At 37.7% G+C, this 16,265-nt stretch overlaps 1 protein-coding gene across 1 annotated transcript in view; it reads right to left on the bottom strand.

Annotated features, from left to right (window-relative positions):
* Slc30a7 (solute carrier family 30 member 7) overlaps positions 1 to 16,265 on the bottom strand; it is a 63,180-nt gene that overhangs the window by 8,456 nt on the left and 38,459 nt on the right. The window contains exons 9-10 of the mRNA XM_090334279.1: positions 8,117 to 8,207; positions 5,372 to 5,521 (exon numbers count right to left, since the gene is read on the bottom strand). Coding sequence (XP_090190405.1) covers positions 5,372 to 5,521; positions 8,117 to 8,207 — 241 coding nt within the window. The remainder of the gene's footprint in view (positions 1 to 5,371; positions 5,522 to 8,116; positions 8,208 to 16,265) is intronic.

The raw sequence follows: 16,265 nt of genomic DNA, 5'->3' as shown, positions 1-16,265 counted from the left end.
CATAAAAGAAATGCAAATCAAAACAACTCTAAGATTCCACCTCACTCCAGTTCGAATGGCCAGGATCAAGAAAACTAGTAACAACAGATGCTGGAGGGGATGTGGCCAGGAGGGATCACTACTACACTGTTGGTGGGAGTGCAAACTTGTTCAACCAGTATGGAAAGCAGTATGGCAGTTCCTCAAAAGACTAAACATAGAGCTCCCCTATGACCCAACAATTCCACTACTAGGTATTTACCCAATTGTCCAGAAACAAGGGCATACTAAATCCACTAGTACAATGATGTTCATTGCAGCACTATTTACCATAGCAAAGATATGGAACCAACCCAGATGTCCCTCAGTTGATGAGTGGATCAACATGATGTGGTATTTATACACAATGGAATTCTATGCTTCCATCAGAAAGAACAACATCGCCCCATTTGTAAGGAAATGGAAAGACTTAGAAAAAATCATATTAAGTGAAGTAAGCCAGACTCAAAGGAACATAGGCCCAATAGTTTCCCTCATTTGTCATAATCAGTAGAAACCTTGGGCTCTCCTAGCAGAGATTTACAACAGAACAAAATCTAGAGACATTAGGCCAAATAGTATGACACTAAATGTAAGGACCTCCAGGAGAAGGAAACAAAAGCCATATAATAAGTGACTGTTGTCCTCAATGTACTATTTTATCTCTCCCCCTTTTGCCATCCCTTGGTTATCTCATATTGTTACAATATTTCACCTTATTATCTGATATATTTTATATGTGCTTAATTGGTTATTTGAAATTGGATAGGAAAGGGGGGAAATCAAGATAAGTGGGCGGAGGGTGAGAGGGAAATGGGGACCATGTCACAAGAAAGGCTATCAATGTTTGTGAAGTTATCACCTTCTATCTGGTGAATATAATGTAACCCTTCTACTAATCAAAATTTTTAAAAGTCTACAAGTAAACACAATGGATGGTAAAACACACACACAAAAAAAATCACACTTGGATATGACAAACTAAACAGGACTCTAAACATTCACAGGGAGACCAAAGGAGGATATTCTTAGGAGAGGATCACAAATGCTCAAGAGCTATGTGCATATGATCATATAAAATGATGTTGATCAAAATGTACTCCAAGGGTTTTTTATGATTTCTTTTTTTTTTGTTTTCCTTCTGTTGCTGTTTTTGCTTTCTGTGTACCTGGATGTAAGTTAATCTGTTTTGTTAAGGGGGAGCACAGTAATAGTGGGACAAATGGTGAACCAATTTAGCAATGATACTAGACACTATATTGAAAATGAACTAACTTACGGGGATAGTGGACTGGGAGAGGGGAAAAAAGGGGGAGAAAACGAGGGAACTGGTGACACTGTTTAAAAATAAATGTACCCATTACTTGACCTATTTCACTGTAACCCATCTGTAGATCATCGTTACAAAAAAATAAATTTAAAAAAGGAAAAACTGGAAAGGGTAGAAACATAGCAATCTACCTACACACGGGTAGACCCCTTCTCCTGCTCCCCTCTTGTCCTTCATGCTGGAGCAGCAAGGCCAGATGAAGTCACTGGTCGGAGACAGGGAGGGATTGCAACCGCAAGAGACTGTGGAGGGTGGAGAGTCTGGAACCCAGGCAACTCCCATTTGGCTTTTGGAGGAGGATTTTGCGTTCCTTCCTGGCTATCAGTGTTAACTTCTATTTTGAGGTCAGAAAACAGCACAAAAAGCTGAAGCAGGAGGCTGGGGCTTATGAGTTAATAGGCACAATAGAGAAGGCAGAAGAGCTGGAAGAAACTAAGGTGGTTCCCAGCAGGAGAAAAATATGCAATAGGCTTGGCAGTTTGGTGAATCTATGGAACCAAGGAGGATAAAGAACCTCAAATATAATCTAGTTTTCCTTTTTTCCCCCATTTCTTGGAGTTATTTTTATATGATTAATGCACATAGGCATTGTACCTTTGTGTTCTCCTTCTAAGAGTATCTTCTTTGGGTTTCATTGCATGTGAATGCCTAGATAGATTTTTCTTTAGCAGTATTTCTAACAAACTAAAAGTGAATTTAAAATGTAAAAGTATAGTATAATCAGGAAGTCTGTTGTTTAAAAAATTAGGTGATACTGGTCTGTTTAAAATATGAAATGTTTAGTTGCTTTCTAATCCAGTATCCTATGTCCTTTTCCCTTTCTACAAAATCTAAACTTTTCATTTCATCAAATTGCAAATGAAAACCTATTAACACAAAATAGTGCAAATGAATAAAAGAAGATGTTCTCTATGGATTATTACTTAATAATGTCAGAGTGTGATTCTGAAGTGACTCCAGCAATTTACAGTATTAGTCTGTATTCAAATGCAACAAACCTATTTCTTTAGCTGTTAAAGATTAACTAATAACTCCAAGAAATGACATTTGCAAGGATAATAGCTTAATATTAGCTCTAAAATAGTGACAAGGCTATAGTTTATTTATAAACAAAACAGAACATAATTCTCAAACTTTTGATGTTGATTCTTTTCAACATAGAAATTTTTTGTTTGTTTTTTGTTAGTCCTGGGGCTTGAACTCAGGGTCTAAGCACTATCCTTGGTTTTCTCAAGGCTCGAGCTCTACCACTTGAACCACAGCACCACTTCCGGCTTTTCTGTGTATGTGGTACCAAGGAATTGAACCCGGATCTTTGTGCATGCTAGGCAAGCACTCTACCATTAGACCAAACTCCCAGACCTCATAGAAATTTTAATAAGAATTTTTTTAGCCTAAAACTATTAAATTCTGATTTAAGAATAGATATAAAGAAGATGCCTCTACTGAACAGGGGGGCTTATGTCTGTAATTCCAGCTACTCTGAAAGCTGAGGCATAAAAGTGGAGAGTTCAAGGGTAGAAAAATTAGTGAGATCTCAAATCAAAATACAAATGCAGGAGCATGGCACAAAAGGTAGAGAATTCATCTATGATGTGCCAGTCTCTGAGCTCAATCCCCAATACTAAATGAAAGAAAGTATCAATTTGGGTCCTTTTTTTTAATGGTAAAATTTACAAATAAGATGTAATAACAGTAAAGTATAATTTAAAAGATTTTTAAATTCATGAAATGAAATGGTTATTCAAGTCCTGATATATATTCATACGCTACAGATATGTATTAAATAGGTATAAACAGAAATGGAAAACAATTTAAATTTTGCATATGTAAAAACTACAAAAGTAAGCCAGGTGTTGTTGGCTCATTGCCTGTAATCTTGGCTACACAGGAGGTTGAGATCTGAGGATCAAAGTTTAATACCGACCCAGGAAGGAAACTCTGTGAGACTTTAATTAACTACATAATTTTATAAAAAATTATAAAAATAAAAATAAAACAAACAAAAACCAGCAGTGAAGCTGTGGCTCAAGTGGTAAAGAGCTAGCATAGCGCCAGAGACAGCACCCAGGACCTGTGCAGAATCAGTACCAAAAGAGAAAAAGGAAAAAAAAACCTTACAACCATAATCATAAGACAACTTTTTAGAATTATTAAATATTAAATGTATAAATGAAAATGGTTAATGGGCTGATCCCTCAACTCCCTCTTTCCTGGCAGGAAAAATGTGCTGAACTATACATCGCAAGCTTCAAAGAGGAGTCTCTGGTGTCTGCCGAGAAGAAAAGGAAGCTGTCATGACCTTGGTTGATAAGAAGGCTGAACATATCCCAAGCCCAAATGTACTTTCCAAAACCAAAGCAACAGCTGAATAAACTTTCAAGTTCAACCCCTGTAAAAGCCAAGATTTCTAAAATTACCAGAACCTCCCTCTGCCTACTTCATTCAATTTCAATGATCCTCAGCCCAGACAGCAGACTGGCACACTTCTCAACCTAGAAACGTCATTCCTTTTCAGAGGGAGAACTGCCTCGGTGCCAAGGTCTTCGGAGGACCAGTGTGTCCCAGACACATTGTATGGACAGGGGCAGCTACTCTAGGAGGAAGGTGAGAAGCCTGATCGGACATGGCTTGTCTCCTCCTCCTGCTCCTGAAACATGAGGAAATATGACAGAAAATCCCATGAAGGGCTTATATGCTCCATTATGAAAGTCACAATGCACACTTACAGTGCCTGTTACAAAAAAAAAGATCTAGTTATTAAAGCTCTAGAAATGAATATTCTAGCATATTGCATACTGGAGAAAATCCTCACTGCATGGAAGAATGGATTAGGGTAAATCCTAATTACACATGATAATGTCATTAATTCATTCCCAAAGGGACCTACCCGCACATCTCTTTATTACAGAATGGAGACTGCTTAATTTATGGTAATGTCCTGAATTTTGCTGAACTGTGTATTCTGTTCTACTGCCCAGAACATAAGTGATAAGAGAAGGAGAACAGAAGACATAATATAGGTAGGAAAGAGAGGAAAAAAGAGAAACAGGTATATTTATCGCAGTATGACATAATACTGCCCAGGGTTAAGGTTAAAATAGAGCAGGGTCTGTCCTCATGGACAAGCCAGCTGTCTAGTGGGTTTGGGGAGGAAACGCCTGGCAATGCAAAGCAGGAAAGACTTGGAAAGTTAACCAGACCATGGCAGAGAGCTGGTGCTTTAACCCAATGCCAATGGCAAGCTTTTCCATGGTTTATTTTAGAAAGGAAAGTTAAATCAAGAGAATAATGCAATAAATACCCCTCTCCAGTTTTGTAAACATTCTGCCACATTTGGTGTATCTCTCTATATACATATCAATCGGTAATTGTTATTTTTCCTGAAGCATTTGAAGATTAAACAGCCTGACACTACTGATACCCTTAGCACATAGCTCCTAATCTTCTCTAAGCACAGTGCCATTGTTAGGCCCAAGGAATGCAATACCCACATGTGTGCATGAATTCTACTGCATAAACCCGTGTTCACAAGGGAGTCAATGTGACACTTAACAAGTTTCATATTTTGGTGCACTTTCATATTTTCGGACTAGGGATGCTCAATTGGTTAAAGTTTATGAAAATGTCCCCAAATCAGGGAAACTGAAAGATGAAATATTTCCAATGTCAAGCATTTTTGAAAAGAAATTCTCAATAGCCTATTACAATTAAGCTATTAAAGCACACAGAACATATAGTGTGAGAGACTACCTAGGCACCATTATGTATGGCAAGAAAAGACCCTACAGATTGGCTTTTAGCTAACGTCCCCAAACAAGTATTATGCTTATTCCTAATGTCAGGAGAGAATTCTTGGCATGAAATTACACCTAACATGTCTTACAAGAGGTGTACATAGTAGAAGGAGAATCCATTTTTACTTGGAGGTAATCAAGTTGTAGCTTATATATAATGAATAACTGATGGATAGAATAAATTTAAAGACCATGTAAAATGTCTAGTAACAAAGCAAAGTCATACCTGAGTGAAAATATTATGTGTTTGACTTAAAATCCACCTGGCATCAGCATCAGGTGCTACAAGTAACTTCAAGGTCCCAACATAGACATCAGAACACAAAGTCCAGAAGTGCTGCTCTTGTAAATTGTAAACTCCTTGCAGCTGCTGCACCTGAAATTCAAGGACAGACATTAATATCAAAACACAGGCTCTTATCTTGTAGTTAAAAGGGGAAAAAAAGGTGCAATGACTCACATCTGTAACTGAAACCACTTAGGAGGCAGAGATAGAGAGGATTTGTGTCAAGGTCAGCTCAAGGCAAAACATTACCAACAGCTCATCTGAGAAAATAAACTGAGCATATTTAGTCCAAGTTGGTCACCCGGGATATGTGGGAAGCATATGCTGGAGGATTGCCGTCCAGCTTTGGCCTGGACAAAACCTCTAGACCTTACCTGAAAAATAACTAACCCCAAAACAGGTGGCGGTGTGCCACTTGTAGGAAGCTCAAGCCTCCTGTGAGAGTGAAGCCCTGAGTTCAAATCTCAGGACCCATAACAATAACAACACTGACAAACACCAATAGAGAATGCTACTTTCTTCATATTTATTTATTTTGATGAGTTAGAACTGGAGTTAGAACTTAAAAGCTTCAGGCTCGCTAAGCAGGCACCCTACTGCTTGAATCACAGCTCTGGCTCCCATATTCACTTGTTCGTTTACTTGTCATGTTTTGGCAGTACTGGGATTGGAACACAGGGCTTTGTAGGCAGGTGCTCTACCATGGTTCTTGCAGTTATGCTAGCAGACATACTAAGGAATAATTTCAGCAGAAAGTGGTTCTCATGTCCATCTCCCTTCCACAATTCTAGTGATTGTTCTTACCTTCAATATTAACAAAAGACCTTAAAAAGATTGTCTTGCGTTTTCTTCATTTTCCTGTACCATTGTAATCATCCTGCATGATTTCACTATCTTTTCAATAATGAGACAATAGAAGCCACACTGAAAACCCTTGTCCATGTCTGTTTTCCTTTTTCCACTGTCTGTTGCTATTTGCACCTGAAGCTTCCAAGGAGTTTCGGTGTGTCCTCACATTGTCGGGAGCTCCACCCTTCAACAAGGTCCCCAGGCATCAATTCCTCCCCTTACTCCCTCCCCCCACCACTAGTCTCATCATGCTCTAAGACTGTGCTCTATAATACAAAGCCACTAGATGTGTGGCTATTAAATATATTTTTTTAATTTAGCAGTTATACCAGCCATGAGTGTCCACACTGCACAGTGCAGATTACAGAATATTCCCATTACTGGGAAAAGTTCTATGGGATGATGTTGACGAAAATATTCTATTTTAAAGGCAAGCAAATACTTCTCATGAAACTCCATCCGTATCTAGACTATGAACTTATTTCTTGGCCTCCATTAACAATACTTAAGCAAGATGTCAGGGATGGACACTTAACTCAAGTGGCATAGCACTAGCCATGAGAAAGCAGCCAAGTTAAGCCTAAGGCTCTCAGAAATCTTTTAAAAAAAATTTTATTGTTATCATGTACAGAGGGGCTACAGTTACACAACTACATCATCTCCCAGAATGGTTTCAGCAGTTCTTTAGATACTATCCATAAGCTGATGACTCCATTTCCTGGCCCTAATCTGTCCCCCAAATATTAGATTTGCAACTTCATTACCATTTCCCCAGAAGAGCAGGCAGTTCAATATAACACATCCCAACTATAACCCCTAATGTGGAAGAACTGTCCATTCCCAAGCAGGCACCAAGCTAGCTAGCCTCAATCGCAATAAGCAGCATTAGTGTTTACCAAGCTGTGAGGCAACACCTTTCTCCCACTCACAAGGAATCCACCACTTAGCGAACAGCCTGAATGTCTATCTCCATCTTCACTATTACTCCTACAGTCTCAATCAACACTTTTTTTCTCTCACTTAAGATGACAATGGTCTCCTAGTTTTCTCTGCTTTCTGTAATTTGTTCAATACATAGATAAAAATCACCTTATAAACACAAAAATCCATGACACTCCCCCTGCCCAGAAGCTCCTGATGTTTCTCATCAAGTGTCTGAGGCCTCTACAGGATGCACTGCTGCCCCCTCTCCAGCCCTTCAAACTTCTCCTGGCTTTCTGTATCAGGTCTCTTTCTGTCCTTCAAACGCATTAACTTTGCTCCAGCCACAGCCCTTCCATGTGAGAGATTTTCTTTCCTGACACATTCTTCTCCAGGGTCCGTTCACAACTGGTTCTTTCTGATTTCAGTGTCTTAAATTTGACTTGCTCAATGAGTTCACAGAGCCATCCATGCCTATCCCACCAACTTGCTTTCTTTCATTTGTAATTACGATCACTGACATTTTTTATCAACTCATGTAGTCTATTTTAGACTGAGCTCATGAGAACTGAACTGGTCAGTATCTGTCTTGCTCAGCATTGTATCTATCTAATGAAGTCTGTCTGCTACACAGAACTAAAACAAATTATGATGAATAAATAAGTATTTATTCTGGTGTCCATATTCTCTATTTTAAAAGAACTGCTTAATTTCTAGAGAAGGAAACAAACATTTCACCACATTTTCATTAGTCAAATGCAGTATCTTCTATTGATTTTACTCTGGTTTGTATAAGTGGCATTTGTGGTCAACATTTAATCTTAGAAGAAAGACTAAATTATACACACATGTGACCTACATTTATGGAAGCTGAAAACAACATAAAACCTGTGGTTTGGGAACTATGAAACTTACCCTGTGATAGCACTGAGGCAGAGAATTTTCCAACAGGGGAGGAGTTCTCTGCATTAATATTCCGACTGATTCTCTTAAAAGAGGAATAACGCTAAGGAAAAGATAACAAATGATCAGGGCTACATGTTGACAGTCTCACTGGGCAAAACAGTAGTAGAACACAGTAAGATTTATCAAATTTTTTATAAAGAAAAAGAACCACCAGTCAATGCTCTACATTATTATCAACTAAAATAAGAACTAGAGAAAAACAGATCAACATACAAAAGATTGAACTTATAGAATAGTGAATTATCTAAGTCTAAACACAGAATGAGTTCAACCTTCTAAGATAAGCACAGCCTACTGAACCCATTGGTCCTTAACATTAACCAAATATATACATGCATCTGTCTTAATAACTGTATAAAGGAAAAAAACAAAAAATTAATGTATCAGTCCATTAGTTTAATAATTCTCATCTGTCATTTATTAGCACACACAGTTCATTATTTAAAATATATACTGGACATCAATGGCTCATGGCTTAATCGTAACGACTCAAGGGATCTGAGGATCATAGTTCAAAACCAACACAGGTAAGAAAGAGTATAAGATTTCTATTACCTATATTGGATATATTTGTATTTGATTATTTGAAATTGGATAGGGAAGGGGGGAAAACAAAATGAGGGGTGGGAGTGGGGGGGAAAGAAATGGGGACCAAGACATGAGAAAGGGTATCAATGTATGTGAATTAATGCACCTTCTATCTGGTGAATATAATGTAACCCTTCTAATAATTACAATAAAAAATATTTTAAAAAAAGATTCTATCACCAATTAACCATCAAAGAGCTGAAAGTAGAGCTGTGGCTCATGTAGTAGAGCACTAGCTTTGAGCATAAAAACCTCAGGGACAATGCACAGGCCCTGATTTAAAACCAACACATACAGACAGACAGATAGACACACACACACACACACACACACACACACACACACACACACACAGAGGGAATCTTGGCTATATCTATAGATGTAATAAGGTTTAGCATTTCTAGACAGGACCCCCAAAACAGCGTTGATGGGATTGGTCTTTAAGCCTACTGCTTTAGGCTGTATGGGTGATTGACTGTACCAAATCCAATAGGATAAATGGCCAGCTGTCTCTAATGCAATGCCTTACTAACCTAGTAAGTATCGAGTTCAGCCTGCAGTCTCATTTGGTTTGCAATCTGACAGATTGAATAAGAACCTCTGAAGGAAGACCTAGGCATCTATGTACTGACAAAGGTCTTCAGTGACTGAGATTAGCCACAGAGGTAACAAAGGCCCAACTGCCCCTAGGAAGGACTGGGTTGAAGGCAGAAGTACCTTCATTACCTGAGTAGTGTAAGCCAGTGCTTACTTTTGAATCCTATAGAATCTCAAATTGTCCAAATACAATTCTCTTGATAACACCTGTGGAACATCTATCTTATTGAACAGTAGAAGTCCAACTGTTCCTTGAGAATTAGTGGTATTTCTGACAGAAATGAGAAGTATTAATAACCAATAGGGACAGAAATGATGTTTGTACTTCTCAATCATATACCCAGGGGCCTAGTAAAATACTGGTCACTAAGTAGACCCAAGGTAATTGTTGGTGAATGAATAAAAGACACACAGACATCAGGTGTTTCAGGATGAAAATAAAGGAACTACGAACCTGTTCTTATGTATAAGTATAGGTTTCTGTGTAATTTGTTATGTATCCATAGACAATGAAGGCAACCATTCTTTATAGAAGTACAGAATAATCTATACAAAATAGGGAGGCTGAGACAGAATAAGCACGAGTTTGAGATCAGCCTGGGCTACAAAGCAAGATCCTGTTTCAAAATAAAAACACAAAAGCAATGATGTCTATGATAACACTATATTCACAGGAATTATGAGGTAGTTTCCTTCTCGCACAACAATGAAAATTACTACAAGGGGTGAGCTGTGTCTTAGTGGTAGTTGGTAGTGTTCCCAGGATCTCAGACAGTGTTTGGGACCTAAGTGCATATGGAAGAGAAATGAAGTACACATAGTTAATTTTTTAGAAGTACATTTGTGGGTCAGGGTCAATAATAAGCCTTCTAGAGTGGACAGGATTTTTAGCAGTTAGAGAAAAGGCATAGCAAATAAAAACATCTGGAGAAGCAGGAAAGGATTTCTAGTGGGAACAAATGCCAAAATGAAGGAAGAACAGCCACATAAAGAAGCCATAGGTTAAGTGACAAAATACTGTCTGAGGCCTTCCATTTTACAGTTTCCAGACAAATCAAAGCCAGGATGGGAAAGTTAAGGGAAAAATAGGTAGAAAGCAAACAGAGGTTGGAGTTACAAATTTTGACAGTGAAGACTTATATTTTACCCATTTAAACTGAATAATAGTATCTATTTCTACATTCTGTGATATTATTAGATAGGTAAAGATTTCTGGGCAAAATGCACACATATATATACTAAGCATAGACTCTACTCTAGCCATACAGCAACAACTTGACACAGCTACTGCTGCTATCTTGAGTGACAAACACCATAATTAGCCCTAATTAGCCCTAGCCAGGTCCTGCAGTTTACAACTATCATAGAAAGTAATATGTAGACTCTCCTAGCAGAGGACTACAGTAGCTCAAAACCTACATACATAAGGCCATATAGGATGAGGCTAAATGAAAAGACCTCCAGGATATGGAAACAAGAGCTACATAATGTGTGATTATTGTTCTTAATGTACTGTTATTTCTCATCCCTTTTGTTTTCCCTTGGTTATTCTCATATTGTTACAGTATCTTACCTTGTTATCTGATATACTGTATATTCATTTATTTGTTTATTTGAACTAGGAAAGGGAAGGGGGGAAACAAGAAGAGGGGAGAGGCTAGGGGGAGGGAAAAGGAGACAAAAACATAAGAAGGGGTAGCAATGTTTGTGAAGCAATGTACCTTCTATCTGGTGAATATAACTAACCCTTCTACTAATTACAATAAAAAAAGAAAAAGAAATATGTGGGACTGTACAGTTCCAGGGATGCTTCCACTCTTCACTGATTTGGCTAGTTTGGAAAAATGTGGAATGTTGCCTCCTTATGGAAATTTCAGATAAAGCATATACAACAGCAGCAAGCACTTCACCACAGGATGTGCATATTCCTCATCATTTTTGTCCAATGGTGAGTTAAAAAGAATGTAAGAATTTCAGCTGTAAGAGCCACATTAGATCCTGACAGTTACAGAAGGTGTGTGCTCAATCCCACAGTGCCATCTTCAGAGTCAAGACCAATTTCCACAGTGATTTCAAAGACCATAAAAGGTAAAATACACTGGTAGAAACTTTAGCTTTTGACTTTCAAAACTGTGTCTAGCTTAGGATCTTGTGTCCATATTTTTCTGATTAACTATCGTAAAGGGAAATTACAGAAGAGATTTCAGCATGGATCTATCCAGCCATAATGAAAGGATATGTAGAAAAAGACAAGCTTTGCAAATTCCTGACTGAGCAAAAACTTAGAGCCACATCCAAACCAGAAAGTAAGCATTTGGCAACAATTAGAGGCTCACTTTTGGTTGACTAACTCAATTCTAACTCTCACAATGAAGTACTATTTTCCTACTATATATGAAAAGGGATGAGTCATTAGGTCTGAGGTTACCAATCATACAAGGTAATAATTTTATTCTTCAAGAGCTGAATGTAAAGCAAATTTATAATCATATGCTAATATATCTAAATAATCTAAAAGTTTAAATTATATAATATAAAGGGGAAACAGCTATTTAGTCATTTAGTTATTTAGTTGCTGTCATTAACTTGGCAAATAAAAACAAATTTAAGTCTTCTGCTTCAGAAGTAGCTTTCAGAGAAAGATGCTTACCCTATTTCAACATAAAATTACCTAACAATAATCATAAACAAGCAAATAAAGAAGGTAAGTAAGAATATACGTTACAAAGCTTTGAAGGACAATTCAACTAGTGGCAACAATCATAATTTTAGCAAAAACTTTCAGCTAAAATTATTTTCTGAAGCCTGATGCCTGTGGCTCATATTAGTAATTCTACCTATCCAAGAGGAGGCTTCGGTCTAAGGATCCAGGTTCAAAGCTAGCCTGAGAAGGAAAGTCTATGAGATTCTTATCTCCATTTAACCAGCAAAAAGTCAGAAGTGGGGGTGTAGTTTAAGTGATGTAGCAAAAGTCTTGGGCAAGTGGCCCTCAGTTCAGGGCCCAGTACAGGAACCAAACCAAAAAAAAAAAAAAAAAAGGAAGAAATTTAAGATTTGAGACCGAATATTCAATACTAAATAAAACATGCTGACTGATTCAACTTGTGAACTGGCTATTAGCCAGTGTTAAGTGCTCCTGCATTTTATAAAGGTTTTTTTTTCCTACTTTTTTTTGGGGGGGTGGGCAGTTTTGAGGACTAAACTCAAGGTCTACCACTTGAACCATGCCTCCAACCCTTTCATATTTTGCAAACAGAGCCTTCAGTTTATGTAGATACCAGCTTGGACCACACTCCACCTATTTTGATACCAGCTTGAACCATACTCTGCCTATTTTGCTTCCTAAAATGACTGTGATAACAAGAAGTGAGCCACCATGCTCAGCTTTTACTAGTTGAGGTGCGGTACCTCAAGCTTTTCTTTTTGTTCGGTTTGTGGGGCTTGAACTCTGGGCCTGGACGCTATCCTTGAGCTCTTCTGCTCAAGGGTACTACTCTACCACTTGAGCCACAGCACCAGTCCCGGTTTTCTGGTGATTAATTGGAGATGAGTCTCAGGGACTTTTGTGCCAGACTTGCTTTGAACAGATATCCTTAGATCTCAGCCTCCTGAGTAGCTAGGATTACAGGAGTGAGCCACCGGCGCCAGGCTGGTTCCTCAAACTTTGTGTCAGGGGTGAACTTGAACTCAATCCTACTGGGATTATAGGTGTGAACTGCTGTGTTTGATTACATAGTATGATTTTAATCTGTAACTGCCTTTTTATTGTAACAACTAAGTTTGAAGATCTAGTTATGTATTACATACACTCAAAAACTTTAGTTAAAAAAGTAAAAGAAAACTAGCTTATAATTGTAAAGTGATCTACATTTAACTCAACTATGCAGAAAACAAATTAAAATCACATTTGCAGAAAACAATGGTTTATCCATGACGATGAATAATGACTAAAATTATCTAGATATAAGCTAGAATTTTATAAACTTGGCAAAGAACAATAGATCATCTAAAGTCCTATCACCCAAGAATGTGATTTCTTTTATACTGAGCTGAAACTTATGGGTTAAATCTGTGCATATTTATAGTATATCTACTTTACTCAAGTAAGGACAGGAGGATACCCTGAGAAACCCCTAAAACTTGACGCCAAAGGCTTTTGTAAAAGGGTTGCCCTTTTCTTTAATCATCTGAAACTTGGTGGTAACACCCAATGCAACTGGTCTTTGGAATAAGTATAACAATAACATTATTAGTAAATAGTTCAGATTTTTCTTTTAGATAGTACTTAATAGCTTTTAAAGTGATTTTGTAAAAACTTCCTAATTTGGTCTTCACAACAGCCTTACGTAGTCTTAAGAAAACAGTAGAGACCTGGAGTTTGGCCTAGTGGTACAGTGCTTGTCTAGCATGCACCAAGACCTGGATTCGATTCCTCAGTCCCATATACATAGAAAAAGGAAGGGAGGGAGGGAAGGAGGGAGGGAGATGGTGTAATCAGACTCAGCAAGGCTAAGACAATTTGTTCTCTTTACAATAAAGCTGGGTCAGAGGCTGAGTTGGTAAGTCAAGGCAAAGAGGAAAGGCTTGTGCACATCTGTAATATGTCATCACAGCTACCTCTGCTAGGGTCACTCAGGGCATTTATTGTAGCATCTATTTAAAATGTTCAAATGTTAATGGAAAACTACTTCATTCAACCACTATAGAAAGCAGTATGGTGATTCCTCAAAAGACTAAACATAGAGCTCGCCTGTGACCCAGAAATTGCACTCCTTGGCATTTACCCCCAAATCCAGAAACAAGGACATACTAAAGCCATTAGCACAATGATGTTCATTGCAGCACTATTTACCATAGCAAAAATATGGACCCAACCCAGATGCCTCTCAGTTGATGACTGGATCAAGATGTGGTATTTATACACAATGGAATTCTATGCTGCCATCAGAAAGAATGACATTGACCCATTTGTAAGGAAATGGAGAGACTTGGGGGAAAAATCATATTAAGTGAAGTGACCCAAAGGAACATAGCTCAATGATTTCCCTCATTTGTAATAATTAGTACACATGTAGGACTCTCCTAGCAGGGGGTTGTAATAGCGCAAAACCTAGATACATAAGGTCATATAGGATGAGACTAAATGAAAGGAACTCTAGGATATGGAAACAAGAGCTTTATCTTGAGTGACTGTTGTTCTTAATGTACTGTTATTTCTCTTCTCCTTTGTTGCCCTTTGGTTAATCTCATATTGTTACTTTATCTGATTGTGTTACCTGGTATATTGTATATATGTTTATTTGAAATAGGAAAGGGAAAGGGAGAAAACAAGATGACTGTGAGGGGTGGGGGCAGGGAAATGGGGAAAAAACATAAGAAGGGGTATCAATGTGTGAGAAGTAATGCACCCACTATCTGGCAAATGTAACTTTAACCCCTCAATACATTACCTTGATTAAAAAAATAATAATAACCCACACTTATGCAACTTCCACACTGTCAATATAAAGAGCATAAATACCATTCCCCCCCCAAGAGAACCTCTAATAAATAGAGAAGCATTGAATCACATGTAAATAAGACTTATACTGAGACTACCACTTCACATTAGCGTGTGTGTGTGTGTGTGTGTGTGTGTGTGTGTGTGTGTGTGTGTGTGTGTGTGTGTTTAAATGGAGATGAGTCTCACAGACTTTCCTGCCCCAGCTGGGCTGGCTTCAAACCTCAATCCTCAGGTCTCAGCCTACTGAGTAGCTAGAATTACAGGTGTGAGCCACCAGAACCCAGCTTTTAACTCTTTTTTAAAGAGTAAAACGAGAGGATTAATTCAAAGAAATAAATGCTAGAGAATTTTTCAAGCTACCATTAAAATGGACTTTAGAAAGCTTATATGAAGTACTATTATGCATTGGAATAGTAAGGAAATCACATTTTAATAGTAATAACATCATATATATTGTATTTCATAGCAAAAAAAACAAGGAAAAGTGAAAAGCCAATTTAAGCTAACTTGTATAAAACATTAGCTTTCCTTAGTATAATTATTAAGGCTGGGGTTATGGATCAAGCAGTAAAAGCACTGAGTACAGACTCCAATACCAAAGGAAAGTTAATAAAATGCGTGCCTTTAGAAAGTGCTAAGGGAGGAAAGAGGTTTTCATATTTGATGCTGACAGTTATGCATATTTTTGTTTAATTAAGCAGTAAAACAAGCTTTCCTTTCACAGAAAGGACTTTGTCTACATAGTGTGATATGACTACCTGGGTTGACAGTGTAGACTAGGCTTTGATAAGTAGGCTGTACAGAGGGTATTTCCATGAACAAATCTGCACTGTGAAGATCTTGATGAAAGTACCAAATACAAGCTACAAAGAGAAAATTCACAGCATTCAGCATTTAAATTTGCAACTAAGTAGCTTCATGTAGTTAAGAGTCTATAGATTGTAACAGAGTTCTATTAACCCAACGTTAATTTCTCCCCAGTAATATTAGACAGTCCAATGAACATACAAACAATGTAAAATGTTAAATGAGACCAAAAAGCTATGCAAGTGTTCACATCATATGCTTAATCTACACGCATCCCTACTGGATGAAGCCTGGTTCTTCCATGAACACTCAATAATCTGTAAGGAAATTGGTTTAACTTAATATGCTAAGAATTATCTCTGACCTCCCTTTTTTTTTAACTATGACATGAAAATATCTAAAGTTTTAATCTACTTTATAGAGCAAAGAAGTGATTCCTAATTGTATTTCATAACCTAAACTGCTCCCAATTGTCTCTGTTATATCTCAGTGTCTAATTAGCTTCAACTTTCTAGCGATCTTTGTCCTTCAGTTCTGAAAACTCACTCGATATCCTTTGAATAGCCTATATTCTATAAATTCTATTTTCCAGTCATAGCATTG

The sequence above is a fragment of the Megascapheus bottae genome, chromosome 6 (assembly GCF_031878675.1).
Source record: "Megascapheus bottae isolate mThoBot1 chromosome 6, mThoBot2.hap1, whole genome shotgun sequence".
NCBI lineage: Eukaryota > Metazoa > Chordata > Mammalia > Rodentia > Geomyidae > Megascapheus > Megascapheus bottae.
The sequence above is the reverse complement of the archived record's forward strand: the minus strand, read 5'-3'. Positions and strand labels throughout refer to the sequence as shown.